This window comes from Semicossyphus pulcher, unplaced genomic scaffold (assembly GCF_022749685.1).
Source record: "Semicossyphus pulcher isolate SPU_LCO1_2020_fin unplaced genomic scaffold, fSemPul1.0.p SCAF_3, whole genome shotgun sequence".
NCBI lineage: Eukaryota > Metazoa > Chordata > Actinopteri > Labriformes > Labridae > Semicossyphus > Semicossyphus pulcher.
In genome coordinates, this window is record NW_027211704.1 from 32845278 (window position 1) to 32872937 (window position 27660).

The 27660-nt window shown below is 43.7% G+C and overlaps 2 protein-coding genes and 1 pseudogene across 2 annotated transcripts in view; 1 reads left to right on the forward strand and 2 right to left on the reverse strand.

The window, feature by feature from the left end:
- mmp24 (matrix metallopeptidase 24) overlaps positions 1 to 27660 on the forward strand; it is a 105561-nt gene that overhangs the window by 53841 nt on the left and 24060 nt on the right. The window contains exons 6-7 of the mRNA XM_069678700.1: positions 4219 to 4380; positions 12336 to 12550. Of these exons, the coding sequence (XP_069534801.1) occupies positions 4219 to 4380; positions 12336 to 12550 (377 nt within the window). The remainder of the gene's footprint in view (positions 1 to 4218; positions 4381 to 12335; positions 12551 to 27660) is intronic.
- LOC138606242 (E3 ubiquitin/ISG15 ligase TRIM25-like) lies at positions 21100 to 22149 on the reverse strand (annotated as a pseudogene).
- Positions 23642 to 25331, reverse strand: LOC138606240 (tripartite motif-containing protein 16-like). Its single transcript, XM_069678701.1, has one exon. The coding sequence runs from the start codon at positions 25329 to 25331 to the stop codon at positions 23658 to 23660; it is 1674 nt and encodes a 557-aa protein (XP_069534802.1). The 3' UTR covers positions 23642 to 23657.

The window sequence follows — 27660 nt, forward strand, 5'->3', positions numbered from 1 at the left end:
TTGCCTCCTGATCCGGGAAGCCAAACCAACCGAGCTGGCAGTGAGCAGAGAGGGTAGGACGCCATATTACACTATACCTTCAACTACTGCTTTTGTGCCAAACAACTGTCAGAATTCAATGTTTTTACTCCAAAGTTAACTCTTTGTAGGAGGACGAAAGCCTCCGAATCAGAGACCAAATTGTTACAATGTTGCATTTTGCCTCGAGTTTGGTTTGTGTTCACACGGCAGCTTTTACCAGCGGAACAAAAGTTTTGATGCGCGAGGAAACTGATTGGTCAGTATTTCCACGTGGGAAAAATCCCGGAAGTAAACAAAGAGGGAGAACACACTCCTCAATCACACTCAACACGATCGTGGACTTTAATGTTTTGTTGTCGAAGTTTTTTACTTTGAACAGACACCGTTCCACAGTTCAATCAGTTCCATCTCCTTTAGTTTTTCACTGAACGTTTCCACAAGCTTTATGGTCAGCCCATATTTCTATTTCCTCATTGCTCCCCCACGTCTGTCCTCTACTCATCTCGCTGCGTGTCTCTGCAAATGTCAGCACCTGTAAACTACAATGCACAGTTTTATGGTTTGCTTCCTGTATTTGGTCCTACTTCAGGTCAGTTTACGTTCTCACCAGAATTAAACCGGACCGTGGTTTGTTTGGAAACAGACCGAGACCCATCTTTTCTAGCGGACCATCCGTCCGGTTGTTTGGTCCGCACCAGAGTTTCATTCCGGCGTTCACACCGACCTAAACGAACCGCACCGAGGGGACAAACGCTCCAGGGCTCGGTTCAGTCGGACTAAACAAGGCTGGTGTGAACCCGCCCTAAAACTTTTCACTTGAGCTTCTTCTTATGGCTGTGCAAACCCTGAGTTACCCTGCTTTTCACACTCTTGTTTCCAATTCAGAATAAATTAAATTAAATGAATAAAGGAGGATTGTTTTGTTTCTCTAAACCTGTATTAAAAAGTGCATTTACTTTGATTACCTGCAGGCCAGTGGTCGTCCTGTCTTCATAAGGAGTGTAATTGTCAATTAAAACGTAGAAACTTTTGTGAAAGCAGTAAAAAAAAAAACGAGCACAGTGATCGATCGTATCTGTTTACTTTAGAAACGGAAACTGAAAAAGAACAAAAGGTCTGAAAAGAAACTTCAGCTGCTGCAGGTTGTTTCAGTCTATAAGTCATCCGCCGGCCACCGAGGCTATAATCTTCAAACAGACGAGCCTGGCTAAAGAGAAAAAGATAATTACGTTCTGTAATTAGGTTCAAACAGAGTCAAACCAATTACGGATCCCATGAAATGTATTAATTTGAGCTCTGCGTCCGGAGCGTGCAGAGTCATTAAGCGTCTGACAGCAGCTCAGAATCTCAGCTCTGACAGAGAGTCTGGTTTTAACAAAGCCCACTGGAGTACATGACATTCAGAGAAACAGACCTCTGTTCTCTATCTTGCTTTTCCATTGGTTGTAATAGGAGTACAAGTAGCACTATGAATAGTTCAAGTTGTGTTGATTTGTTGCTGCTCTGTGGCTCCTCAGCTGGAAAAATGATCCCTTTAAGAAATAATTAAAATCCTCCCTTTCTGCCTGAATCGCAGCCTGCGCTCGGTGTGTGTTCCCTCGCTCTGCTCCACATTCTTGCATCATCTGTAATCATCTGTGTCCTCTCCAGGAACATGCTATATTTAGACCCTGTTACACTCTTCATTTTCAGAGTCTCATACGAATAACATGATGGGATTTAAGGCTCGAACACTCATGACTGTGCAAATATCCGTCTCCTTTGGCTAAATCACACATCTGATTGCAGTCACGACTCCAGCACGGAGTGTGTTCGTAATGCACCTGAAGCTGTTTGCCAGAAATGCCAGAAGAAGAATAACAAGAAGCAATTTTCATGCAACAAAAACAGTAGACCTGCAACGTTTGGTCAATTGATCAATTAGGCCATCAAGTGAAACTGACCTGTAATATTTATGAGTCAAAGAAGGCAATATCCACTTCTTCCTTGTGATTGGTTTGGCCGTAAACTGAACATCTTTTGGTTTAAGAGGGGGGTTCACTACGAGGCAGGATTTGCGGTTATCGAGGTAACTTCAGGGTTAACTCCGAGTTTTCAGTACTCCGAAGGTGGGTCACTTCTTACCGGGGTGGATCACCATGCTAACTTATGCTGAACACCTAACCTGCTTCGGAGCATGTTATGTTCGAGATAAGAGATCAACCTGAACTTATCACCACCTACTGACCAATCAGGTCTCTTGATTTAGGAGCTCTGTGAGCAGATCATGAGAGGGAGGAGGGACTAAGAGCGGTAAAGCACTTCCACTTTACCGTAGGAGTTTTTAAAATATATTAATGAAAGATATTCGTCATGCTTTACTGATGTACATCTACAACAGAGACTGATAAAAGCACTGAAGCCTGAAGTACTTTTGTACTTATATGAAAGTAAGCATATGTACAGCTTTAAATTGTGGTTTTATAGGCTGTCCATTTGAGACAGCTGAGAGAATACGGTCTAAATCTGCCCCTAACAAAAATACATCTGTGCAACGTATTAATCTGATGTAACACACGATTGTTATAATAAATGTCATGCTCTAATGATGGAGCAGTGATATTATTATATTTGCACATTTACACAGTCTGCGTTTTTTTTTCTATTTGTCCTTCCTGCATTCTGCAGCTGCAGCTGAGCGGATTTTAGTCTTTATTATGTGTAACTTTTTTATATCTTTCTGAAATCATAGTCTGCTCTGAGCTCTGAGTCTCCTTTCAGCTGACGGCTGACTTGCCCGTGTTTAGATTGGACTTTGCTCCAAATAACGCCCCTTTAATGTGAACACGCTCATAGAAACCCTCGGTTGATTTATGGAGTTGATAACCAGCGTCATGTGACTGTTTAGCACGATCTCCTTTGTCAGGTTAAGTGAAGCCACAGCAGGAAAGGAGACCCTGGGTATGTTGAGCTCGCGTCGTAGTAGTAGGTATGTTACCAGGGGGGTACCTGGTTAGACAACCAAACTTTCTACAAGAAGCTAATTTTATCAAAATACTAAATGTGTCGAATTAGATTATTCCAATATCTGTTATACCAACATTATCTACTCTAATTGGCAGGCTGCCGAGATCGATAACTGCTGAGATCATCAAGCCTCTAATGTAGTGAAATTTAAATATTCTTACACCTACTCTTAATGTGATAGCCCACAGGAAGATGCACACATAAAATACAAGGTTTTTCAAAATATACACATAGAGGACAGACAACCTTTCACGCTCACATGCACACCTACGGCAATTTAGAGTCACCAGTGAACCTAACGAGCATGTCTTTGGACTGTGGGTGGAAACCGGAGTACCTTGAGGGAACCCACGCATGCACGGGGAGAACATGCAAACTCATAACTACGCCCGAACCCAGGATTCGAACCATGAACCTTCTAGCTGTAAGACCACGTCCTCTGCACGTGTTGTTGCGTTTATGATCAGTAACATTTAAACGATGACACATCACATCGTGGAGTGTATCCAGTTGGATATTTTCAGATTCCAAATTCAGCTTGTTCATGCGCCTAATTTAAAACCCTGCAGCAGCAGCAGCAGCACATTATTTATACAGTCACAGATTATACATTTAAAATCTCACTTTGTGTAGTCATGACTTTCACTTGATGTGGCACTGAACAGTTTGCCGCACTCCAAAGTAATCCCCGTCAAGCAGCAGCGTTTGAAGAAGTGGCTCATGCTGGACTTTAAAAAAAAAAATCCGGGAGCTTCGGATTCACGAGCTGACAGCCGCCTCCTTTTCCACAAATTCTCCTTTTGAAGTGAGTTTCATTTTACACTGCTGATGATCAACAGCATCACAGGCTAACTTTAGCTCACTTTGGCAGTGTGCTTCTGGCTTTGGTCTTTTCCTTAGTGTGGCTTTGTTTCATCTGAGACAAGAGGGAGATGTTGAGTTAGTACTTTTTTAACTCAACAAAACCAGCAGAAAAGCCGCCAGAGCTGGAATCTGTTCTTATTGTCTGTCCTGATTTCTGCTGAGAAAAGACTGTCTCATCATTTTCTCTTTGTCTTTGTTTATCTCTTCCACACTTCACACCTCAACCTCTCAGTTTCAGTCGTCTTTATCTCCCTTCATCAATCTCCTCTTTTACTCTTGCGTCTAACGTGTCTCCCCTTTCTTTCCCCTGTCTCCCTCGCTCTCCAGGTAACGATCTGTTCCTGGTGGCGGTGCATGAGTTGGGCCATGCGTTGGGTTTGGAGCACTCCAACGATCCCAGTGCCATCATGGCTCCTTTCTATCAGTACATGGACACGCACAACTTCAAACTGCCTCTGGACGACCTGCAGGGCATACAGAAGATCTACGGTGAGTCGTCAGTTTATTCATTTATCAGGCAAATTATCGAACATAATTAGTAATGGAGGAACTATGTTTTTCTTTTGATGGTTGTTAGTCTAAATCAGTGGTTCTCAAACTTTTTCTGTCATGTCCCCCTTTTGGAAACATTTCCAGGCCCCCCTCCCCAACAAAATAGTCACAAATGGGTCAAGTTTAACTTTTATTGAACGAAAGTCAAGATCGTGACCGTTCTTTTCACTTTTCTCTGATTAATTTGCTGTGCAAAAAAAAAAAACTATTTCAATTGCTCCATCAGACTTTTTCAAATAGAAAAATAATAAAATGTGCAATAACTTCTTCAGAACAACAACAATAAAGTTCAATCTGTGCTAAGAAAAACAACACACTGCAGCTGGCTGACTTTTCAGACATGTTTTCGCCCCTGTCATATATTTGTCCATTGGCAATGCTAGACTTTTTCTGTGTGTGTCTGAATGTGAAATCTGTCATGGAAATCACCAGGGCAACGCGTTTGTGTACTGTGCCACCCGAAAATGAGTCCGGGTTGTCCGACGTCAAAACTTAGTTCCGCCTGCTACATTTTCCAAACGAAAAAACCCCACACAGGAGCGGTAACGCTGGGGGGCACGGCTGCATGACAGGGGGAGCGCGCCCCACAGTTTGAGAATTACTGGTCTAAATAATGGTGATATTGTTGCCAGGGCACTGCCTTCATCTTCTGTTTTTGCAAACTTCAGTTTTTTTCCTTTTTTAAAAGGTGAGCTGCCTTTACAATGCAGTTTTCTTACACGTCACCATCACATGAAATTCAATCATCTCAGTGAGCTTATAGACCACCTGGTTTCACTAGTCATCAGAAGATTTCAAAGACTGGACAAAACAAGCATTTGTAGGTTTGAAAAGTCAAACCAATGCAGTAGTGCCTTTACCTGCCTTCCTCTAATGGCCAGCAGGGGGCGACTTCACTGGTTGGAAAAAATATTCCGATTGTATGAAAGTAGAAAAGAAAACAAGCCTTCACACTTGATCTTTTTTACTTCAGTAAACATTTCCTAATGAGTTTATGGTCTCAATCTCTAGTTTACAGCATAATGCTCATTTAATAATAATAATAATAATAATACATTTTATTTATATAGCGCTTTAAAAGGTACTCAAAGACACTTTACAAGGTGCAGAAAATACAGTTAAAATGTGTATATAAAAATACATTAACAACAGTGAGATGATGATCGGCCACAGGTTAAAAGCAGATTTGAATAGGTGGGTTTTGAGTCCAGTTTTGAAAGAGGGGAGTGAGGGAGAGTGTCTGAGGTGATGGGGGAGGGAGTTCCAGAGGGAGGGGGCAACGATAGAGAGACTCTGTCCCCCCAGTTCCTGTGCTTGGATCGGGTGAGAGGAGTGAGGAGGTTGGTAGATCTGAGGTTGCAGGTGGGAGTGTATTGGTGAAGGAGGTCAGTGAGATGGGGGGGGGGCTATATCACTCACTGTAATTTGTCCTAAACTCAGTGTTGCCAACACAGCGACGTCCTCACTAGATTTAGCAACTTTTCAGACCCTCACAGCGACTTATTTTTTAAAAAACGACTAGCAACAAATTTAGCGACTCTCAGACCAGTGAAATATATTATATTGTATTCATTCACATGTATGCTGTTCAGAGTATTTGCAGTTCATGGCTCCTCTGCCAACAGCTCCAAGTTGCTCTCCTTCTCCTCTTGTCCCGTGCGCAGCAACACTGCGCAGACCAGCATGTGCTCGCAACCACTAAGGGTTATGCAAATGAATTTGTGATGACGTCACCAATATGCATATTAGCGTATGACATCATCTGGCAACTTCTAGCGACTTTTGGAGCTATAGTGCTACTTTCATTGGAAAACAGTTGGCAACACTGCCTAGACTAACATGAGAAAAGGGCCAAGCTGCAGATATCTGAGGCTTTTTCTGACTCGAAGTAATTCAGATTTTAATCCTGGCTGATTTTCAGACACCTCCGGCAACTTGGGGTTTAATACGCCAGTAAAGACTCGTTACGCAGCTGCTTTGTCAGAAATACAGCAATAAAGAAGCTGTTGTAAAATTTAAAGTGCAACTCCGGTCATTTCAATAAGGAGGTCAGTCAATAATGATTACAGCCTCCATCTGATTTCATGCTGCACACAGTGTCAGGGCACAGTCAAAGGAGTTGTGTGTGTTGTCGAGGAGTTGTCGATGTTGAGCCGCCTGCAGCTCTTCATCTAACAGCTCAGTGTGGGTGCTGCTGCTTTGTTTCTCCCCGACTGTCTGAAAACTCATCAACAAAGTGAACTAAAATGACCTTTGTCTGGTTCTACAGATGCAGTGCATGAACAATCGTAGTGAGCGCTAACCTCAGGGACAAATGTCCTGTGACTGTTTCACAGTAAAAGCCCCAAATGCTTTTCCAGTTGTACTCTTACATTGTGATGCTGCAGCAGAAGGAAATGTTGTGTTCGCAGGAACAACTTTTAGCTGTGTCCGACTGTAGGAGGGCAAAAGGTAAACAGTAGCTCCAGTTTCATGCACATAGTTTGCTTTACCAGTTTACAGATGATTGTCTCTTTTCCCATTGCCAGTGGAGTATACTCCTTTCGGTCTCTTTTTTGCTGCGTCACCGCGCCGCACCTGCGCCGACAAATTTGGAACGATGTTTGAGTGCTGCTCGGACGGAGACGGGCGGAATTTGAAGCTGAGATGACGAGGAGTCGCAGAAGTTACCAACAGGGCACAGCATCATGTCGGAAAGGGGGCGGAGATTATGAGTGTCGACACAGGTTTTGTGTTCCCATCAATGCCGATCGGAGACAAAGTGATAATTACCCACGTCTACTGCGAAGACATTTGACCCATGTCTGAATGCCGATTGTAGCCTTTCCCACTAAGCAAAAAAGCCGGGTTTTGGCGGGTGTTAGTGGATGTTAGCGGGTTTTTTGACCAGTGGGGAAGCAGCTCTAGAGTCAGTTTGGGCCCAGAGAGGTGACATTATTTAAAGACAGCTCTGGAAATTATTTATAGGTATAGCCTCTAACCTATTTATAGGTTTGTGTAAAATTAACTTTTGTTTTATTGTTTACCGCATTTCTCATACTTCCAATTAAAATATTCTCATTTATGTCTTTTATTTGCAGAAAATGACGACTGGTTAAGAAAACCAAAAGATGCAAAACAGATCTTTATACGAGCTTGTATAATGCATAAATAATAAAGAAAACAAGCTCATAATATAACTTTATTCATATAGCAGCTTTAAAAACTAGAGTTTACAAAGTGCTTTGAAAGCAAATCACAAAAATGAGCAAACCATTAAACCCAATAGGCAACGGGAGAACCCAAACAGCACGGCCAGACGCAGGACCAAGGGGACAAAAGAGGAGGCGAGAGGAAACAGAAAGTTTTAGAGCAATAAAAAGCAGTCACAGAGAATAAATGAAGTAGGAAGAAGTAGAAACAATAAATGGAAATAAGACATTAAAGCATAAAAAGAGATAAAAGAAATAAAAAATTAGAAAAATAAGAATAAAGTAAGATTTAAAAGACGATTAAAGGCTATTAAGAAGACGACATCACATGAAGCACGTCTATAAACTGAATAGTTTCAGATCATGCTGAAACAACAGAATACTAATGTTTTAACTCAGGAAGAGTTAACAAATCAATAATTCAAATAATAACCTGGTTTTTAATTACAGCGTTCATGCATCTCTGCATGCTCTCTCCACCAGTCTGTCACAGTGCTGTTGGGTGACGTTAAGCTCGGCTTTGTTCGAAGGCTTGTGACCGTCCATCTTCCTCTTGATCACAGTCAGGAGGTTTTCAATGGTTCAGATCTGGATTGGGCTGGCCATGACGTGCAGAGAGAGATGCTGAGTTGAGGAACATTTGGAGTGTGCTCTTTAAGGTGTTTTGTGTAACTCTCAAAAATTCTCATTGTAAGTGACACCGTTGGTCGTTGAGTGAACTGCAGTCAACCTTCTTGCACGCACTGATGTTATCCACTCGACAGTATTTTGCTACGTTGGCTAACTGGCAAATCGTCTGTGATAGCAAACAAGCTAAAGTGTTCTTGTTTGCTAACGGTAGCTTGTTGCCAGCTTACAGCTAGCTGGCTAAACCTAGCCTAGGCAGATAATGCAACGATATTGGCTAATAGAAAAAAATCTGTAGTTATACACATTTGCTTTGTTCTGCTACAACATTTACTGTTCGCCAAAATCAACACCGTTTGACATGTTAGCTGGCGAAGTTATTTGTCAAGCTAGATAACTGTCATACACACTCAGTATTTTGGTAGTCATAACGTTAGCGAGCATGCTAATGTTAGCCGGCTAGCTCTAACGTAAATATGCTTCTTGACTCCGGCATTGTGCTTCGTAACCAAACAGCAAATTATGCCGGCGAACCAGCAAATCATTAGCATTAGCGAACATTAGCCAGCTAAAACCACAATATCACAATGATGTATATTTGCTTTGCAGCGATGTCAGCTTACCTGTTCAATAGCAAGAAAGCCAGTTGTGGGTCTGTTATGATCCCCAAAAGCAATGGAAGGTCTCCATGATTCTCATGCCCTGCCGATGTTGACTCTAGTTTCCCCCTGACGTCGGTCACATTCCTGTTTGGTCAGACGGGCTTCACTAGATAAAACTTATTTTAGTTTTTATATTTGTGTGTAGTTTGTGTTGGTGTTGTTATGGGTGCTGGTCGTTTGTTGGCATTATCCGTCTCCATTTCACAGCTTGCGTTGTCTCGTGTTGCACACTGTTGACAGTGGTGGTGGAGAATGAGCTCTAGGCAGTGAGGCGAGGAGAGCGCACGGATACGTCACATCCTCTTCTTTCACGGGTAAACCCCAGAATACTTTCCATAAGAATCAGCCCACATGCTGTTAGAGGCAATGGAGGAAGTTGGGGAAGGTCTCAATTTTTCAGTTCCTCTACTATCCCACATTGGCAATATAATAATACTTGTAAAATCTTAAACAAGGCACCTTTAATTTTCTTTCCGGAGCTGTAGATAATAAAACCATAAAAAGTAACAAAAATGACGACTAGATTTTTAAAAAATCTGAAAGTTTATCCTGTAAAGTCTAAAAGGGAAAACACTTGACTTCACTTCAGACCTAAAAGCAAAATCTTGCAAAAGCAGAAACAGCACACCTTGAGTATTAATTATTCATGTTAAAGCCCAGAGAGAGTTATGAAGAGCTGCTGTCCTGCAGCAAACAGCAGCATGAATGCATGAATGTAGAGCAGCTTTAGGCTGATGTATAACACACAGCGCTGATCAGTCGTTACCTGGAAAGAGAAAAATGTTAAAATAACAAAACCCTCAAATTTGTGTCTTTTCCTTTGTGTTCACACCAGGGACACTTTGTTCCATTTCAGAGAAGCTGCTTCACATTACACTGAACTCTCTTTTCTTTAAGTGAACAAAGAGCAGTGAAGGCCTGTCAGAGGCAGACACATACCCTGAGACGCCTTCTGTCTACCTGAAGTAATCATGACAGCTGCTGTTGTAATGTGCTGTAACATTTATTTGTGATGCAAAAACACAAAGGAGCTGGAAGAAGACTCGTATCTTAAGGTAAACATGTCTGCCGAGTCAGAAGGAAAGTGTCAGTAAAGGGTATTTGTTTCCGTGTCACATTTTTGGCCCTTAACATTTAATATTCGTCAGTTCTACAGATAACATAAAGTATCTGTGACATTTACAATTAGATTATTTTCTTTCTTTTAGGCTCTTTTGTCCGGTCTCCTTTAAGCTTCAAAGCAGGATGCTTATCTTTGTCCTTCAGAACAAAAACCATCTTAACATGAAAGGTCAGGATACACGGGTGACATTTAGAGTCCGTGTTGACATGAAATAACCGGCCAGACCAATCGTTTGGTGGTGTGGACAACAGAGCATGTTACTGCAGAGTTTATCCTGTTTTCCTAACTGCTCCATCTCTCCAACACCTGAAAATACCAACCGTCCCCGCTCAGTGAAGAGTTTTATGTCAACATGAGATTTCTGAGCATTGGTGTGTTGTGTTTCGTACTAAATGTAAGGGTATTTTAGGTTACCCAGGTTACCCAGAGTGTGATTTGTACAAAGTATTGGCTCTATAAACTGGAAACAAACAGCACGCCCCAGCTAATTAGCAACTAGCAGCGTTTTTAGGCTGCACCAGTGACTGTATATATAGATGGACGACACGTCTCCATCTGCTCCCATTGTACGAAAGTGATGCCAAAAAAGCCCCTGTGAAAGGCGCTGCCATCTTGCGATGTTGATGTCATATGGAGCCAGAGACTGCACAGTAGAGATAGGCAGGTGGCGCCGCCGTAGCCACCTCCACTAAACGAAACGCACACTTAACTTAAAGACAGCAAGGATCTCGCTCGCAGGTGTGTTTAACAGCAGAAGAGCCTCTTGTGTTGGTCTGAGGTTAACGTTATGGAAGGTATGGAAACTTCAATGACTGTAGTGATTGTTTTTGTTACGTTTCCTCCACTCTGCTAATCCGGAACTGATTGGCTGCAGGAGCTGTATTTGTCAACAGAGCTGTCAATCATAATTTTGACAGCATCAAATAACTAAAGAAAAATGAACACTTGGACTTAAATCAGCATGATAAGAACTAACTATAATGACAGAAACCATGTTTGAGAAAAAATTATTTGACATGTATTTTGATTTTATAGTTTGACTCATGTCCCATCTGTTAACATGGAGGAGGCGGGCTTTATGAGCTATACTGCAGCCAGCCAGCAGGGGGCGATAGAGATAGTTTGGCTTCACTTTTAGGGAGCTGTCATGTCGTCCATATATATACAGTCTATGGGCTACGCTCTGTACTCTGCCTAAACCGCTTCATTCCACGTGACGATCCACAGAGAGCGTGCTCGGCTGTCCTCGGGGTTCCCCCCACACAACAGGATGTCAGATCCTAAATATTGAACATGTTTAATAAAATCGGTGCGGCCGCAACGTTCTTCCGAGCAAATCTGGGAGGTAAAATCACTCCTAACATCCCTCACACCACAGGAACATCGGGAGAGATCATCTTTGGAAGCATCAAACAATCAGGAGTTTGCTCACTTTTGTCTGAAGGGGAGAATCAGGCCCAAAATCGTCTTGATTATCTTTGTACCCCGCTTTACTCTGTTTTCCATGCCTTTGCCCACATAGAAGAAGGGACGCCATGATAGCGATAAAAAGTGCTCCCAACATTAAAGCTAATTACTGTATGGAGAGAAGATGCTCTGGTTTCCTCCATGTTGCTTGTTATGAGTGTGTTGTACAGTTTCTGAAGAAGCACTGACGGGGGTTATAGTATAACGGCACCTTTGGTGATATTTGTGGGAGCACACTTCCCTGAAACAGCTGGATGCCCTCTTTAAAGCAAACCAGACTCCATTGAAAAACACTGATTTTACCTTCCAGAACACGGAACCGTTGCCTTGATCAGTTCATTTTTCAGACCAGAAATTCCCAATGTTCTGCAATGTGAACTTATTGTTTGGGGTGGACTTTGATTGAGAGAATTTTCCTGCAAGGACTCTGTCCCAGCAATTAGCGCCTGCCTTGAAGAAGCAATCTGCTGGAGAAATTCCAAAACTTTCTGTACTTATACGTCATTTAGACCCAATAAAAAAGGGGAGAGCGAGTTTAAAAACAGTGCAAATACCATTAACAGTCATCTTGAACACATTTGTCGAATCATTAAAGTAGCTCTTTTTTGCTGTTGAATGAATCATTGAACAAACTCTTTGGTGTCGCAGACATAAACACATGAAACACATGTTTGCACAGCTTAAATCAATGACACAGTGACTCATGTTGTTGTGGATCCCAAAAACTCTGTACTGTCTTATAAACTCACAAACATTGTTAAACAACTAGAAGTGAATCCTCACAGTGGAATCATTCATGTTGTTACTGATGTGTTTCACCAGGCATCCCCACGGCCATGCTGGAACCCACCAGGCCGTTACCCACCTTACCTTCTCGACGACCTCACTCCACCTCCGAGCGCAAACATGACCGTCACTCCCGTCCGGCTCGTCCGCCCGGCGACCGGCCCGCGCTGCCCGGAAACGGCAAACCCAACATCTGTGACGGAAACTTCAACACTGTGGCCTTCTTCAGACGGGAGATGTTCGTCTTCAAGGTGAGTAGAGCCGTTTAAAAAACACGGTTAAATCAGGAAAGTCTCAACAGATGTTTGGTTCGCTCATGCAGAGGTGCAGAGCGTCGTCTGCTACATGGAAAAAATGGAGATCCATATTAAAATGTTTCTTTTAATCCTGTTAAATGCATGCTGCAGGCTTCCGCTGCCTGTTGGTGTCAGGAAAATGCATAACAGACTTAGAAGTACAATCTGTTTGATGTATTGTTGCATTCTGATCACAGAGGAAAACATACCCCTTTTTGGGGGGTGGAGTATTTTTCCTTTATGTGATATATGAGCCAATAATTAGTACATGATTTACTTTTTGCCATATGTATGTCTGTATCAGAAAAATGGTGTTTTTAATCTGGTGATATGTGAAACTAAATCCCTGTGAAAAAGGCCGAGCTGCAGGTCTGAGTCTTGTTATGATTTCAGTCCTTTAAAGAGAGGTGTCTTCTTCACAAACACAAAATAATCATGTTTGCATCAGTTTCTTTCATGTGTGATGCATTCGGCTCAAAATACACTTGATATATTTTAATGAATGTAGATGGCTGTACTTGCAGTTATGGAGAAACCTTTTAATGGTAATGTTTAACAAATGTAACGCAGAGCTCTGACATCACTTTGAGAGGATGATGTCAATAAAACATCATCATCATCGCTTATGGTTCCCAGGTATTACCAGTCATGTGCTAATATGGCAGGTGTAGAGACGGTTTGTCCAGCAGCTTTATTTGTATAGCACCGTTCATACTTTAATTGCAGCTCAAAGTGCCCTACGTTGATAAACATTTTAAACATTGAAAAATTGTTGAAATGACAATGAACGCACTTAAGTTTCAAAATCCTCAGACATCTACATGTTGGAACAGGAAGCTGGTCTGTCTGTAATTAACTCGTCTAGTGGGGGAGTCATGTGACTGTATAAACAGGGTGACACTGGGGGATGTAGATAAAGCTTTATTGCACATTAAGTGGAGAGGACCTGAGCGGCCGGTCGCTCTGCGGCTTAGAAGGTAAAGACAGCTCCGATGCTGGCATCGTGATGGGTTCGATTCCCAGCGGGGATAGCCAAGCTAAAAATGTGATCTCTCACACTGCAAGGCTCCTCACATGAAAGAATCAGCCCTGTGGCATATGGTGCTATGTGATCATTAGCACCAGGCATGTGCTTACAGTATAGTTAGCTACTGATTAATGCTGCTCTAATAGCACTTAATACAAACACACACAGCAGGCGTTAACGATTTGGATTAAGTTTAACCCATAAATTGGGTTTCAAACATAAGCAAACATGTAGGCGTGTGTGTGTGTGTGTGTGTGTGTGTGTGTGTGTGTGTGTGTGTGTGTGTGTGTGTGTGTCAGAGAGAGAGGCAGAAGGGCAGGTTAGAAGAGGAGGAAAAAATCGAGTTTGATGTCTCTGATCTTTAAACTGAATGTTAGAAAAGGTCACAGACCCGTCTAGCTCTCTGTCTGTCTCCCTTCCTGCCTGTCGATGTGCGTCTTTCTCTTTCCCTTCTGCTCACTTGTCCATACCTATCTGTCTCCGCTCTGGTGGATGTCTGTCTGTCTGCCTCATTTCACTCTCTGCCTGTCTGTCTTTCTGTCCGTTCATCCGTCCGTCTTCCTGTCTGCTCATGTGTCTGTCTCACTGTTTCCTCTGTTTTATTTTGTGTCTGTCTTTTTAGTGCCCACCATGCGACTTTATAAACACTTAACTCTCACTCCCTCTCACATCAAGACATTTAATGCACAGGCTTTAAGCTTGTTTGACCTTTTGTTTATGAGAACTTGGACATACTGTAGGTACTGTAGGGTTTAAAGAATCAATTTTTGTTTTTTTTATTGACCTAACATCGATTAATAAATCCCAAGATCGATCTTTAAAAATATGTATGAAAACATGTGTGATCGCTCACGTTTCTGAGCGCTCCTGAACGCAGCATAACTCAGCCGAAACACGGCAGTGAGGAAGACATGCTCGGACTTGTTTACTGCACCTACTACGGTGACATCAGTGATCGCAGACGGACTCTTTTTATCGTGTGTGCGTCCACGAATATGTAAGTTAGTTTTGCTCTGGTGTTTATGTTACTCTCTGTTAGCGTCGGCTTTGGCCGCGAGTGTATTTACGGCATGTTGTACAGTGTGGCTGGTTCGAAATGCCGTACTATATACTACATACTGCATACTGCATACTACATTCTATATACTATATACTATATACTACATGCTACATAGTGTGTTCGGCAGTAGTCTGTAGTATTGAGGACCTTATAAATTCATTTTGCAGTATGCTGCCAGGTGGAAGTAAACAATAGCCGCCGCTTCTTTAGCTATAGCGCCCCCTTCTGCTGGATAGCTGCTGTCCGTCATTTCAACTGCCGCTGTGACGTTCCAGCGCTTTGCATTGTGGGATACAGTAGGCGAGGTGGACTGGTCTGATGCATACTGGAGATTTTTTCCAAATCAGTACGACATCCAGGTATTTTTGGCAGACTGCACATTTAGCTTTTGTTTGCATACTGCAGACTACATTTAGGCCAAATCAGTACGTACTGCTAGTGTAGTGTGGCATTTCGAACACAGCATATGCCTTTTCCCATAAGTCTTGTTTTGTTCTCAAACCTCGCGCAAGTTGAACCCCAGTTTTTTTAATCAAAACCATGAGCCAGGTGTTCAGACTAAAAATCTGAAACTTGAAAAAAAGTTCATAAGCTGTCTGTTAATATTGCGTTGACTGCTGTGTGTTGGTCATGCTAAATGAAAAGTACATGATGTAACTTCTTTGGGGTCAATTCTTAATGTAAACATTAAACATTTTGATAATGCACCAGGTTAGAGGTGCATTGATATTGTAACTAAATTCCCCTAACCAAATTGAATCGGATCGAAAATCGAATCGAATCGAAATCCTTAACGATGCCCAGCCCTACTGAGGGAGACAGGAAACAAACCTCAGTCTCTGGCTTAGACGCTAGACGTGCACGATCATCCACTCCTGATTTACTCCTATAAATGTGTTTCTTTATTTATTTAGCTGCAAGGTGAAAGTGTCTTGCAGCTTTTGCATTCCATCAATGAACACAAACAGGTTTATGTTTGAATTCACAGCCCGCGCTGTTTTTCCAGGCGATGAAGTCATTAATAACGAAACTGCATCTGGTTTCTTGTCAGGAAACTGCAAACGCAGGTTGTTTTGAGCTCGTGTACAAGCAACGACGCTGCCATTTGTTTTTGTTGTATGAACAGCCTCAAGACCTATGTGTGGAGAGGGAACACACCATTGTTCTAAACTATAGGAGGTAACAAGATTTACTGCTGTTCTGTAGCCATTTCTTTCTACGTTCAGACAGTAACACATGCTGTTATTTCATCATAGACCAGATAATCTTCCCTTTTTCTATCTCTATCAAAAGATCTCTCTCCTCTCTGCAATCAATCCAAAATGCACTCGTTTGTCTTTATGGCCCCTCAGACGATTCAGAAGAGATGAGCGCCTCTTCATTTAAGTCTCTTCTTGAAACGCACGTTTAAAGTCTGAACCTTCCTGTGATCCTCATATCCTACCTTCCAACACCATCTGTTTTACTGCTTTAATTTCTTATGTTTTATGTCTTTTTGGCAATTAAAAAATAAACATAGCACAGACTGTAAGGTGAGTGAGATTTGACCCGGAACTTTACATACAGACTAAATGAGCAGCTGCTTCAGATGTAGTCAGCCTAAACAAGGAAAGAGTGGTTTGGTTTTGGGTTCAGGTGCACATGCAGAATATGTTGATTTTATTTGGATCATCTTTTTAAAACTAGGTCACAAAAGGAGCAACTCAAGCTGCGCTGATTTTACACCTTCCTCCCAATGTGGCCTCTATTTAAGCTGCATGATGTCCGGTCCGTCCCTCTGCTCTGTCATTGCCGCCGTTGCCCTGCGCCAGTACTGCCCTCATACTTTGAGCCCCACCACCACCCCAGCATCCACCTGCAGGCTCTAACTAGGGGGTTTAAGATGTGGGGCCCTATCGTCCACCCGGCGCAAAGTGCTACAGTGTGCAGCTCAAGTGTCATTGCTATCTTTCACCCAGCGCAGTCGTCATTTTCACGCCCAGCGCCCACGTTGTGTAAATACCAAGTAATCTTGCGCCACCAGGGGCGCTGGTTTGGCTCGGTTGGTAGAGCAGGCGCCCCATGTATAGAGGCTACAGTCCTCGTCGCACTGATCGCAGGTTCGACTCCCGGTCTGCCGATCCATTTGGTGCATGTCATCCCCCACTCTCTGCTCCCGACATTTCCTGTCTCTCTTCGGCTGTCCTATGAATAAAGGCAAAAAGCCAAAAAAATAATCATTAAAAAAAAAAGATCTTGCGCCACCATTAGCGCCTGTGAGCACCGACAGCCTTCTGGCCACAACTCCTTGTAGCCGCTTCCACAATGGAGGCTTTGAACGCAGCCCATTTGGATTCCATGTCCCCAACCTCCCCCGGATAAATATAAATAAAGATAAATTCTTCTGGAGGTGGAAGTTGAAGACCTCGCAGACAGGGGCCTCCGCCAGACGTTCCCAGCTTGCAGTTGCAGAGAGGTGACCCTCTCTTTTCACTGGGGAAAACTCATGGGCTTGTGAGTATCCTCACACCCACCCGGCGGCTCTCACCCTGGGCAACTCCGGAAAAGGCGAGAGTCCAGCCCCTCTCCAGGATTTTGGTTCCAGAACCAGAGCTGTGCGTGGACGTGAGCCCAACTATCCCAGTCTGCGCTGCCGGGGATCAGCACGCCAAGGTCCCTGCCTTGGCCTGCTGCCCGATTTGCAATGCACCCGACCCCTATGCCTATCCTTGCTGGTGTTGGGCCCACAAGGCGGCGGCTCCACGTTCCTTGTTTGGGCTGAGCCCGGCCGGGACCCATGTACAAAAGCCCAGGCCCCAGACGCTCGCCAAAGAGCATACCCCCCAGGTCTGGCTCCAGGGGGTAGCCCCGGTCTCCGTGATCCGGGCAAGGTAGCTTTCCCACGTTCTTGCCTCTTCATAGGGGGTTTTTGAACCGCTCTTAGTCTGGTCCCTCCCCTGGGACCAATTTGCCTTGGGAGACCGGGTAGTGCCCCGGACAACACAACTCCCAGGTTCACGGTGACACGCAAACCCCTCCACAGCGTTACGGTGGTGATTCATGGAGGAGGCTTTGATTCATGTTATGCTGAAAACACGCCTATGAATTAACCAGGTACTTAAGTCAACCTCTTTGCGCAAAAATGCTTCAGACACGCCCTAAATAACTTGGCGCCATGCGTTTTAGACTGCGCGCCTTCGGCCATCTAAATAGGGCCCATTATCTCATCACTCCTCAAGCTTCTGCATGTAAAATAGATGTGCAAGGAGTGATGAGGTCAGAGCCGAGACACCAAACACAAGCTATGTTCTGCTTCAATAAACCTTTCAAGCTATTACAAACTTGAGGTGTCTGACTGAACTTGTTCAGTAGCATGCAGGTGTTTATTTGCACATTTATCAGTTTTACATAAGCAACAGCTTGACACCTCCAGCCAAACACTTTCTTACTGTTTGAGGTCATGACACTGTTGTTTGTAACTACATCCTTTTATCGAATAGACGACCGTATTCAGCTAGTAAGAAGAGATGGGAGGTTTGACTCTTTTTAATAACTCAAGGTTGTATGTAACTAAAGAGAGTCGGGTTTTCGACTCACTTGAGTCAGTTACCCAGAGCTTGAATTCCCCACTGGCCCAAACACCCATAGAGCATGACTTCCGTCACCCGATCCGGTTTAGCACTCCGTTAACATTAATGGAGATTAGATTTAATCGTGCAGCTCTTCTAGACCTTCTGATTGTTTTTGGACCTAATTGACCAATTTCTGATATTAAAGCGAGTCATTTCGCAGGTTTGTGACGCTCGTTTACCCATGATTGTGTGCGGAAAAAGTGCTTTTTGTGCCCTGCCGTGTTGGGAAAGCGGGTACTGAGGGAGTGATGGAGTGAGTAATTCATAACTCGAGTCAGACCTTCAGCTCAGGGCAGGGAGCGTGCTCCAGCACCAGACTGTGGGAGCGGCTTGAGGGGATGGATGAGGGCTTGTGACTCCTGAACAGGGGCGGATCCAGAGGGGTGGCTAGGAGTGGCCTGGGCCCCCCTTGAAATTCGATTGGCCACCCCAGGTGCCACCCCAAAATCCTAAAGTATGATTGGTTATCTGCCTTGTTAGAGTATTTGAGCTGTGTTGCAACAGGCTGCTCGTAGCTTTCTTTCACTTCAATGTGGCACTTTTCCTTTTGTTAGTGCTTCAAGTTGTTACTCTGGACATACATGTTTTTGAGAATAAATCTAAGAAAATGTATATGTTGCCACGTTTACTTTTTAAAGTTAAAAAACCCCACTACAGGAATACGACATCTTTTAGATACTTTAATGTTCATGCCAGCCCTGCAGAAGTGTCAGTTGTCAGTTGGGCCACCCCTGTCAAAAAAGTCTGGATCCGCCCCTGCTCCCGAGTCAGTAAAAAGAGTAATACATTTTGAACAATTGACTTATGACTCCCACATCACTTGTAAGCTAAAATTAGCAACAGCTCAGCCTGCCTCCACAGCTGGGAGACACAGCCTTTTGAACAGAAACTGCTTTATTGTGAGATTTTCCTTGGTTTAAAGTGCCCTCTGTGTGCCCTTCCAGTGGATAATTGATACATGTTGGAAAATGAGTTAGCCTCTGCACTGACTACGTGTGAGACAATGTGCCTTCATGAGCCCATGGTTGAACCCTAGTTGCCCCTATTCTTGTTTCGCATCACAACTTTCTGCGCACTAGTGCCCCATGGCGTACAACTGGTGCTCGGCTGCACTGAGGGATTAAAAACTGGAAGTTTGCATTTTTTCAGATGAAACGGAGACAAAGAAGACGGCGCCCTCTGACTCCCCTCTCTGTCACCCTGTCTTTCTCTTTCCATCTGGAGTTTCAAAACAGCACCATGGGACTTTGAGCTGCAGAATCCAGAGTCACTTTTCAGGAGAGACTCTGAATACTGCAAAGATTTTTATTTCAAAATAAGATACCCCGGCTTTCAAACTGCAGCAACATATACGAACTCTGCTGGGGTCTAAAGGGTTAAACCTTGAAGGATTGTTTTAATGTGAAACGGTGTAAAGTCATGTTGAGATAACTGATAACTGACGCCTCTGAAGAGAAGACTCACAGCATCGAGGACAGCTTTCAATCAATGAAGACGAGAAGAAAAGACTTTGATCATGTTCGTTTATTCATGATGTCAAACTTCAGTTTGTTCACATCACATCAGTGAAGTCTGTTCAATGATTCTTGTTCCTGATTTCATGAACAGATTCACTTCATCCACACCATCAGTTAGTTTGACCACAATCTGAACTATTGATTTCATCAGGATCACTGAAGGTTTAAAATACCTCAGAGGACATTTTTCATCAGTTTAAAAATCAACAAAACATTTTCACATCAATGTGATTATAGATTTCTACAAATGTACAAAGTGGTGAAAACAAAATGTGTCCGTTAAAGAAAGGTCTGATGCTTTCTGTCTTCACACTCATGAATTAGAACAGAAACAACAGCATATAAACGATCGATACAAATAATCAACAAACATTTAGAGCAGAGAGAAGTTTAAAATTTCACGCAGAGAAATGTGAGTTCATGTGAACGTAAGTCATCATGAGCAGTGAAAGCCTCCATGGATAAACACACACAGGAAGGAGCGTCACTTAAAGGATCTCAGACATTTACAGAACACATGAGAAGATGTCAAAGTCCTGCGCGTAAAGTTTGATTGACAGGTGAAAAATGTGACAACAATCAGCTCTCAGCAACAAACATGAATAAAATGAAGCTGAAGAATTAAAACACAGAAGTTAACCTGCTGTCCCTTACATGACTTCTGTCTATTTCACTTTACACAACTCAGCAGTGTCTCCAGTATAATAAAACCCGAGTCCAGCACAGAGAGGCTGAGTGAACGTGGTCTGCACTCTGTGGAGGAGAGTCATGGTTTCAGAGATGCTGTAGAAGGACAGAATACCTGCTCTGTGATCCAGGTACACTCCGACTCTGGAGGACCGAGGACCTGAGACAGGAGTGTTCACTCTGTTGTACCTAAAGTGATAACTGTTGTAGCTACAATCTAACGCCCAAGATTTGTGATTGTATCCAAATAAACATTCATACCTGCTCTCTGCTCTGCTGATATTCTTGTATGCGACTGCAACACAAACTCTTCTTCCTCTCCTCTCCACCTCCCAGTAACAACGTCCAGTCAGACTCTCTCTACTCAGGACCTGACACCATCCAGTGAATCTGTCTGGGTGACGAGAATAAGACTGATGTTCACTCAATAATGTTGCTTTTCTGTTCCCATCAGATAATAACAGCTGTGTGTGTGCTGTGTTTGGATCCAGTGTGATGTCACATGAGTACTGTAAGAACTCAGCTCTGGTCTTGGGCTCTGGTGGTGTCAGTAAAACATCCAATTCAGTCACTGTCTGTGAGATGTTTGTCCATGTCTCCCTCAGAACGTCCTGTAGTTTACCTCTGACCTCTGACACAGCCGCTGTCACAGCCTCAAAGTCCCTCAGAGGACGGATCTTGATGCTGGATGAGTCTGTAGGTTCACCGAGTGGTGACAGTGAGGGGTAGTTGAGTAGAAACTGGTGGTGATCCTCTGTGAGTGACAGCTCCTCCAGGTCAGCGTCTCTCCTCTTCAGCTCAGTGATATCCTGCTCCAGCTTCTCCTGAAGCTCTCTGACTCGACTCACTTCAGCTTCCTGCTGGGATCTGACCTGCTGCTTCACATCAGAGCGTCTTTTCTCCATGAGACGGATCAGCTGAGTGAAGATCTTCTCACTGTCCTCCACTGCTTTATCAGCAGAGCGACTGACAGCCTCCACCTGCTGTTGAAGCAGCTTCACATCTTTCTTTCTGTCCTGGATTCTCTGCTGGATGTTTTGTCGACTCACCCCGAGCTCTCTCTGCCTCTCGCTCCTTTCTGCTGCAGCTGAGACTGTGTCGTGGCCTTTATGCTCGTCCATCAAACAGAGATAACAGACAGACTGCTGATCAGTACGGCAGAATATCTTCATCACCTCATCGTGGCGAGAGCAGACGTTCTCCTGGAGCTTCTTGCAGGGCTCCACCAGCTTGTGTTTCTTTAAAGGAGCTGCATCAAAATGAGGCTGGAGGTGTTTCTCACAGTAAGAGGCCAGACACTGCAGACAGGACTTGCAGGCTTTCAGTTTTCTCCCAGTGCAGACATCACAGGCCACATCTTCAGGTCCAGCATAGCAGGGATCAGCAGGAGCAGCTTGGAGTCCAGTCTTCTTCAGCTCCTCCACTAAAACTGCTAACATGGTGTTTTTCAGCAGGACAGGCCTCGGTGTGAAGGTCTGCCTACACTGAGGGCAGCTGTAGACTCTCCTCTCATCCTCTGTATCCCAGTGGGTTTGAATACAGTTCATGCAGTAGCTGTGTCCACAGGAAACAGCCACCGGATCCTTCAGTAGATCCAGACAGATCGAACAAGAGAAGCTTTCCTGGTCCAGCTGAACTCCTTTCTGCGCCATTTCACCGCTCAGTGACAACGACCGTCTGAGTTTCACCTCCTCAGAACTACAACTAGTTTGGACTCTGATCTACACATCGAGTGTTTGTGCAGGGAGTGTCACCTGTTGTTGGTTACACCCATCTTCAAACTGTAGATCTGAAGAGGAGGGAACAAGGAAGTATCTGAGTCAGAGTGGAGCTGGCTGTGAGAGAGCGGGAAGAAGAAGGAGGAGTTATCAAGCTCTGCTTCATTCCAGGAAGAGGAGCGGTTTGAGAGCGATACTTTGTGTTTGTTTACAGCAGAGTTCATTTCTCATTTAAAAACACTTATTGTTTCAACCTGAGGAGGGAAACTGTTCTTTGAATCAGAGGGTTTGTGTTTGAAATCAGCTCTTCTGCTGCCCTTAAAACACAGTTTGGCTAAATGATGATAATTTGAACACAACAGAAGACAAATAGAGAAATGAATGCTGCAGAAGAAATGATGTTCTCAACCTTTTCTGACTTATTTTATAAAGTCCTTAAAGCATATTTGAAGAAGAACATGTAAAATTCAACATGTCGTTTTGAGTAAAAGGTTTATTTTAGATGCATTTCAGCACATTTATCAAATAAGTTCAATGTTGAAGCTCTGATCTCCTCAGGACCTGAATGCACCAGATGATTGGGTCCTGCAGCTCACTTGCAGACTGTACTGACTGGATGAATCTGGAGAGTGTAGACGTTTCATACATGCTCGTGTAGTTGAGTCACAATTGTAGTCGGAGACGTCTCCTAGAAGTGAGTTACTCATCACAGCAGTGAAGTTTTAAACCTCCTCTGAGGAGTTTGTAGCTGCTATGAAACAGGTTGACATTAAAACTGACGCCTCTGTGCTCCTGTTCAGACCTGGTGTTATCCACATCACATCAGTGAAGTCTGTTCAATGATTCTTGTTCCTGATTTCATGAACAGATTCACTTCATCCACACCATCAGTTAGTTTGACCACAATCTGAACTATTGATTTCATCGTGATAATTGAAGGTTTAAAATACCTCAGAGGACATTTTTCATCAGTTTAAAAATCAACAAAACATTTTCACATCAATGTGATTATAGATTTCTACAAATGTACAAAGTGGTGAAAACAAAATGTGTCCGTTAAAGAAAGGTCTGATGCTTTCTGTCTTCACACTCATGAATGAGAACAGAAACAACAGCATATAAACGATCGATACAAATAATCAACAAACATTTAGAGCAGAGAGAAGTTTAAAATTTCACGCAGAGAAATGTGAGTTCATGTGAACGTAAGTCATCATGAGCAGTGAAAGCCTCCATGGATAAACACACACAGGAAGGAGCGTCACTTAAAGGATCTCAGACATTTACAGAACACATGAGAAGACGTCAAAGTCCCGCCCATAAGTTTGATTGACAGGTGAAAAATGTGACAACAATCAGCTCTCAGCAACAAACATGAATAAAAATCAAGCTGAAGAATTAAAACACAGAAGTTAACCTGCTGTCCCTTACATGACTTCTGTCTATTTCACTTTACACAACTCAGCAGTGTCTCCAGTAAAATATAACCCGAGTCCAGCACAGAGAGGCTGAGTGAACGTGGTCTGGACTCTGTGGAGGAGAGTCATGGTTTCAGAGATGCTGTAGAAGGACAGAATACCTGCTCTGTGATCCAGGTACACTCCGACTCTGGAGGACCGAGGACCTGAGACAGGAGTTTTCACTTTGTAGTACCTAAAGTGATAACTGTTGTTGTAACACTGTAACGCCCAAGATTTGTCATTGTATCCAAAGACACATTCATCCCCGCCCCCTGCTCTGCTGATATTCTTGTATGCGACTGCTACATGAACTCCTTCTCCTCTCCTCTCCACCTCCCAGTAACAACGTCCAGTCAGACTCTCTCTACTCAGGACCTGACACCGTCCAGTGAATCTGTCTGGGTGACTAGAATAAGACTGATGTTTACTCATTACTGTTGCTTTTCTGTTCCCATCAGATAATAACAGCCGTGTGTTTGCTGTGTTTGGATCCAGTGTGATGTCACATGAGTACTGTAAGAACTTAGCTCTGGTCTTGGGCTCTGGTTGTGGCAGTAAAACATCCACTTCAGTCACTGTCTGTGAGATGTTTGTCCATGTCTCCCTCAGAACGTCCTGTAGTTTACCTCTGACCTTCAACACAGCCGCTGTCACAGCCTCAAAGTCCCTCAGAGGACGGATCTTGATGCTGGATGAGTCTGTAGATTCACCGAGTGTTGACAGTGAGGGGTAGTCGTGTAGAAACTGGTGGTGATCCTCTGTGAGTGACAGCTCCTCCAGGTCAGCGTCTCTCTTCTTCAGCTCAGTGATCTCCTGCTCCAGCTTCTCCTGAAGCTCTCTGACTCGACTCACTTCAGCTTCCTGCTGGGATCTGACCTGCTGCTTCACATCAGAGCGTCTTTTCTCCATGAGACGGATCAGCTGAGTGAAGATCTTCTCACTGTCCTCCACTGCTTTATCAGCAGAGCGATTGACAGCCTCCACCTGCTGTTGAAGCAGCTTCACATCTTTGTCTCTGTCCTGGACTCTCTGCTGGATGTTTTGTCGACTCACCCCGAGCTCTCTCCGCCTCTCGCTCCTTTCTGCTGCAGCTGAGACTGTGTCGTGGCCTTTATGATCGTCCATCAAACAGAGATAACAGACAGACTGCTGATCAGTACGGCAGAATATCTTCATCACCTCATCGTGGCGAGAGCAGACGTTCTCCTGGAGCTTCTTGCGGGGCTCCACCAGCTTGTGTTTCTTGAATGGAGCTGCATCAAAATGAGGCTGCAGGTGTTTCTCACAGTAAGAGGCCAGACACTGCAGACAGGACTTGCAGGCTTTCAGTTTTCTCCCAGTGCAGACATCACAGGCCACATCTTCAGGTCCAGCATAGCAGGGATCAGCAGGAGCAGCTTGGAGTCCAGTCTTCTTCAGCTCCTCCACTAAAACTGCTAACATGGTGTTTTTCAGCAGGACAGGCCTCGGTGTGAAGGCCTGCCTACACTGAGGGCAGCTGTAGACTCTCCTCTCATCCTCTGTATCCCAGTGGGTTTTAATACAGTTCATGCAGTAGCTGTGTCCACAGGAAACAGCCACCGGATCCTTCAGTAGATCCAGACAGATCGAACAAGAGAAGCTTTCCTGGTCCAGCTGAACTCCTTTCTGCGCCATTTCACCGCTCAGTGACAACGACCGTCTGAGTTTCACCTCCTCAGAACTACAACTAGTTTGGACTCTGATCTAGTGTTTGTGCAGGGAGTGTCACCTGTTGTTGGTTACACCCATCTTCAACCTGTAGATATGAAGGGGAGGGAACAAGGAAGTATCTGAGTCAGAGTGGAGCTGGCTGTGAGAGAGCGGGAAGAAGAAGGAGGGGTTATCAAGCTCTGCTTCACTCCAGGAAGAGGAGCGGTTTGAGAGCGATACTTTGTGTTTGTTTACAGCAGAGTTCATTTCTCATTTAAAAACACTTATTGTTTCAACCTGAGGAGGGAAACTGTTCTTTGAATCAGAGGGTTTGTGTTTGAAATCAGCTCTTCTGCTGCCCTTAAAACACAGTTTGGCTAAATGATGATAATTTGAACACAACAGAAGACAAATAGAGAAATGAATGCTGCAGAAGAAATGATGTTCTCAACCTTTTCTGACTTATTTTATAAAGTCCTTAAAGCATATTTGAAGAAGAACATGTAAAATTCAACATGTCGTTTTGAGTAAAAGGTTTATTTTAGATGCATTTCAGCACATTTATCAAATAAGTTCAATGTTGAAGCTCTGATCTCCTCAGGACCTGAATGCACCAGATGATTCGGTCCTGCAGCTCACTTGCAGACTGTACTGACTGGATGAATCTGGAGAGTGTAGACGTTTCATACATGCTCGTGTAGTTGAGTCACAATTGTAGTCGGAGACGTCTCCTAGAAGTGAGTTACTCATCACAGCAGTGAAGTTTTAAACCTCCTCTGAGGAGTTTGTAGCTCTCATGAAACAGATTGACATTAAACTGACGCCTCTGTGGCCCTGTTCAGACCTGGTGTTATCCACATCATCATTGGTGTCCTGGTTGATCCGATCACAAGTGGTCAGCTTTAAGCACAGCTTTTCACACCTCGCATTAACGAGCCCCTCAAAAGCGTCTTCAGTGACCACCTGTGATCGGATCTCACTTTCCCGCTCTGTATGCAAACACACACAGAGCCTCATTCACCTTAATAAGACTTTAAAAACATCATATAACTGTGATGCACACGCACAGCACAGAGAGGGGGAGAGCTGCTGTGCAGGCGCTCAGAGGGAGGGAGGGAGCGGGCGAGTACGGACTGAAGTGATGACGTGACATAAAACTTTGTTTTTTCATGAAGCCTGATGCTCCTCTACAGCTCCGTGTTTATCAGTGAAATATATGAACTACACAGCCTATGGACATATGACAGCATGGAGAGAGGTAGTTTATACTTTATAGTAACTGTGCGCAGAAGTACGGACAGATCGCGATGTTATTAAGTCAAGAGGAGAGCATGAGAAACACACACAGATCTGCTCCTCTCCTAGCATCTGTCTCAACGTGCCCTCTGGGTGCCCTTCAAGTGGATAATTGATACATGTTGGAAAATGAGTTAGCCTCTGCACTGACTACGTGTGAGACAATGTGCCCTCATGGGATGCCTACGTTTGACCCTAGTTGCCCCTATTCTTGTTTCGCATCACAACTTTCTGCGCACTAGTGCCCCATGGCGTACAACTGGTGCTCTTTTTATTTTAATGTTGCCCCTCAAACAGCCTGAGTATACAAACTCTGCTGGGGTCTAAAGGGTTAAACCTTGAAGGATTGTTTTAATGTGAAACGGTGTAAAGTCATGTTGAGATAACTGATAACTGACGCCTCTGAAGAGAAGACTCACAGCATCGAGGACAGCTTTCAATCAATGAGGACGAGAAGAAAAGACTTTGATCATGTTCGTTTATTCATGATGTCAAACTTCAGTTTGTTCACATCACATCAGTGAAGTCTGTTCAATGATTCTTGTTCCTGATTTCATGAACAGATTCACTTCATCCACACCATCAGTTAGTTTGACCACAATCTAAACTATTGATTTCATCATGATAATTGAAGGTTTTAAAATACCTCAGAGGACATTTTTCATCAGTTTAAAAATCAACAAAACATTTTCATATCAATGTGATTATAGATTTCTACAAATGTACAAAGTGGTGAAAACAAAATGTGTCCGTTAAAGAAAGGTCTGATGCTTTCTCTCTTCACACTCATGAATGAGAACAGAAACAACAGCATATAAACGATCGATACAAATAATCAACAAACATTTAGAGCAGAGAGAAGTTTAAATTTTCACGCAGAGAAATGTGAGTTCATGTGAACGTAAGTCATCATGAGCAGTGAAAGCCTCCATGGATAAACACACACAGGAAGGAGCGTCACTTAAAGGATCTCAGACATTTACAGAACACATGAGAAGATGTCAAAGTCCCGCCCATA

Coding starts and splice junctions, on each gene's coding strand:
- LOC138606240 (XM_069678701.1), bottom strand. CDS start 25,331: ATGGCGCAGAAAGGAGTTCAGCTGGACCAGGAAAGCTTCTCTTGTTCG.